Source organism: Equus caballus, chromosome 28 (genome assembly GCF_041296265.1).
Source record: "Equus caballus isolate H_3958 breed thoroughbred chromosome 28, TB-T2T, whole genome shotgun sequence".
Lineage (NCBI taxonomy): Eukaryota > Metazoa > Chordata > Mammalia > Perissodactyla > Equidae > Equus > Equus caballus.
Window position 1 is genome coordinate 20852779 of NC_091711.1, and position 2797 is coordinate 20855575.

Genomic DNA, 2797 nt, shown 5'->3' on the forward strand with positions numbered 1-2797 from the left:
ACAGGCTTTGGGATCATAAAGAAGTGGGTAGATAGCTATACCTTTTGCCTGTGCAACCTTTATAGAGTTTTTGTTCTTTTTGTTTGTTTGTTTTTAACTTTCTCAGCCTTTGTTTCTTCATCTACCAAACGGGAGAGAGTCTGGTACCCGGTGGGTGCTTTACACACTGTGGTTATTTCTGCAGGGTAAACTCATTCCTTTATAGCATTCATCGCCAGTCACACAACGTCACCATAAGCCCCTGTCCATACCATTGGTTGCTCACTGTAACCAGTGCTCCAATGTGATCACGTTGGCCTTGGACATTTTTAAATATTCAGTGATGTCCCGGGGGCAGAAGAGGATATTCGTTTCTTCACTTATCTGGCAAGAATTCACATTGAATACCTGAATTTGTAGTGCTAGGTGCTGGGTGATAGACTCATAGACATCTTACTTGTCACAAAGTATGAAATTAATATTCATTTTTCACTAATTTATTTACCCATTCATTCAACAGCTTTCATGAATTGTATTCACTTTGCTAAGCAATGAGTATGAAATTAGCTTACCCCCAATCCATTTCTTCTAGCCTCTGACAGAAACTACATTTGGTTCTGCTTGTGGTTTCAAAAGGAGACCTAAAATTATATTTACCTTTGACTATAAATAGCACTGGAATAAGCACAAGTCAAATAAATTCCCGCTGATCAAATTCTAGCAGCTTCTATATGACATTTCAATCCTTTCATGCTGTGTTTGAGCTATTTGAGTTGAGGTATTTTGGGTTTGCTTATTTTAAAAGCCAAAATCAGATGCTGTCTCATATTTTGTCACAGTTTCAGGCAACATTGGAAGCTAAAGAAAAGCTTTAAGCTAATCCAAAAGACTCTTATTTAATAAATAGACAACGCCAGATAACCAGCACTTGAATGAAGTAAAAAGAAAGACATATAGAGTGTCTTCCTTCAAAGCAATTTTTCAGACAATATCTATTTCTGAAACGCATACAGAAATAGAAAGATTCAAGAAATGTTCCTCTTCAGAAAAGTTTGCCACTCATTTATAAAGATATTGTTCAGAGTTTTAAAAGCAAAAAGTTTAAAACAGTCTAAGTATATAGTAATAAAAGACTAGTTAAATAAACTATTGCCTTTACACAAAATGGGATATGCAGCCATTGAAATATTATAGACACATATTTAATGACATGAAAAGTTCTACAAGATAAATTGTTATATAAAAATCGGATTATAAAATAATATTTACAGGACGTTACAGCCCCACTGTTTTGACCCAGCTATTTTTGTCTCTGAGGAAATTTTGACCTTGAGGATGTTTATAATACAAACATTTTGATCAGATTAGGCCAGTATTGATAAAATTTTCATCAAGAAATTAGTTCTCAAACTTCCACTCGTGCGTGAGTGAGGCGAGCGGAGCCGGAGACGAGACCAGAGGCCGAACTCCGGATCTGACAAGATGGCCGGGCTGCCCCGCAGGATTATCAAGGAAACCCAGCGTTTGCTGGCAGAACCAGTTCCCGGCATTAAAGCAGAACCAGATGAGAGCAACGCCCGTTATTTTCATGTGGTCATTGCTGGCCCCCAGGATTCCCCCTTTGAGGGAGGGACTTTTAAACTTGAACTATTCCTTCCAGAAGAATACCCGATGGCAGCCCCTAAAGTACGTTTCATGACCAAAATTTATCATCCTAATGTAGACAAGTTGGGAAGAATATGTTTAGATATTTTGAAAGGTAAGTGTTATCTTAATCATTATATGCTATTGAGATTTCTCCTTTTTCTCTTAAGCATTCCATGTTGAGAATCTGAACATTGTAATCTTGCCTTGTATAAAGACCACAGAGGTCTGTGGGAGGGAGATGCAGCAGTCCTGGCACTGTTTCTTCATGCTTGATCGTTCTGGGCCTGTTGCCTTCGTAGATAAGTGGTCCCCAGCACTGCAGATCCGCACGGTTCTGCTATCGATCCAGGCTTTGTTAAGTGCTCCCAATCCAGATGACCCGTTAGCAAATGATGTAGCGGAGCAGTGGAAGACCAACGAAGCCCAAGCCATAGAAACAGCTAGAGCATGGACTAGGTTATATGCCATGAATAATATTTAAATGGATCTGATCAAGCGTGCATCACTTCTCCTGTTCTGCCAAGACTTCTTCCTTTTTTGTTTGCATTTAATGGACACAGTCTTAGAAATATTACAGAATAAAAGCCCAGACATCTTCAGTCCTTTGGTGATTAAATGCACATTAGCAAATCTATGTCTTGTCCTGATTCACTGTTGCAAAGCATGAGCAGAGGCTAGAAGTATCATCTGGATTGCTGCGAAACATTTAAAAGCAGTGGCCCATCTCTGCTTTTATTCATTTTCCCCATCATGGTTTAAGTATAAAGCACTGTGAATGACGTAGTTGTCAGGGTTAGCTGCAGGGGTGTGGGTGGTTTTCTTTATTTTATTATTATTTTTTTTGAGGGGGGAGGTAGTTTTATTTTAATTTAATGGGCTCCTTTCCCCCTTTTTATGGTGATCTAATTGCTTTGGTTAAAAGCAGCTAACCAGTTCTTTAGAGTATGCTCTCTAGCCAAGACTAACTTTCTTTAGACGCTGCAGATGGACAAGCTTGATTGTTTGAACCAAAATGGGAACATTAAACAAACATCACAGCCCTCACTAATAATATTGTGACTTTGCTGTCAAGTGTAGAATCCTCCCTTCAAGAAAAAGCTTGTGACCATTCTGTATGGCTTGTCTGGAAGCTTCTGTAAATCTTATGTTTTAGTAAAATATTTTTTGTTAT

General features: G+C 38.5%; 1 protein-coding gene across 1 annotated transcript; it reads left to right on the forward strand.

Moving 5' to 3' along the window:
- The first annotated feature begins 1395 nt into the window (after positions 1 to 1395).
- On the forward strand, positions 1396 to 2797 carry LOC102150222 (ubiquitin-conjugating enzyme E2 N). Its single transcript, XM_005606497.4, has 2 exons — positions 1396 to 1738; positions 1926 to 2797. Exons 1-2 carry the CDS (start codon positions 1462 to 1464, stop codon positions 2105 to 2107), a joined length of 459 nt encoding a protein of 152 aa, XP_005606554.1. The 5' UTR covers positions 1396 to 1461; the 3' UTR covers positions 2108 to 2797.

Excerpts from the sequence above, each read along its gene's own strand:
- LOC102150222 (XM_005606497.4), top strand. The coding sequence starts at position 1,462 with ATGGCCGGGCTGCCCCGCAGGATTATCAAGGAAACCCAGCGTTTGCTG. Across the intron at positions 1,739-1,925 it reads ATGTTTAGATATTTTGAAAG|ATAAGTGGTCCCCAGCACTG; the intron begins GTAAGTGTTATC and ends TTGCCTTCGTAG.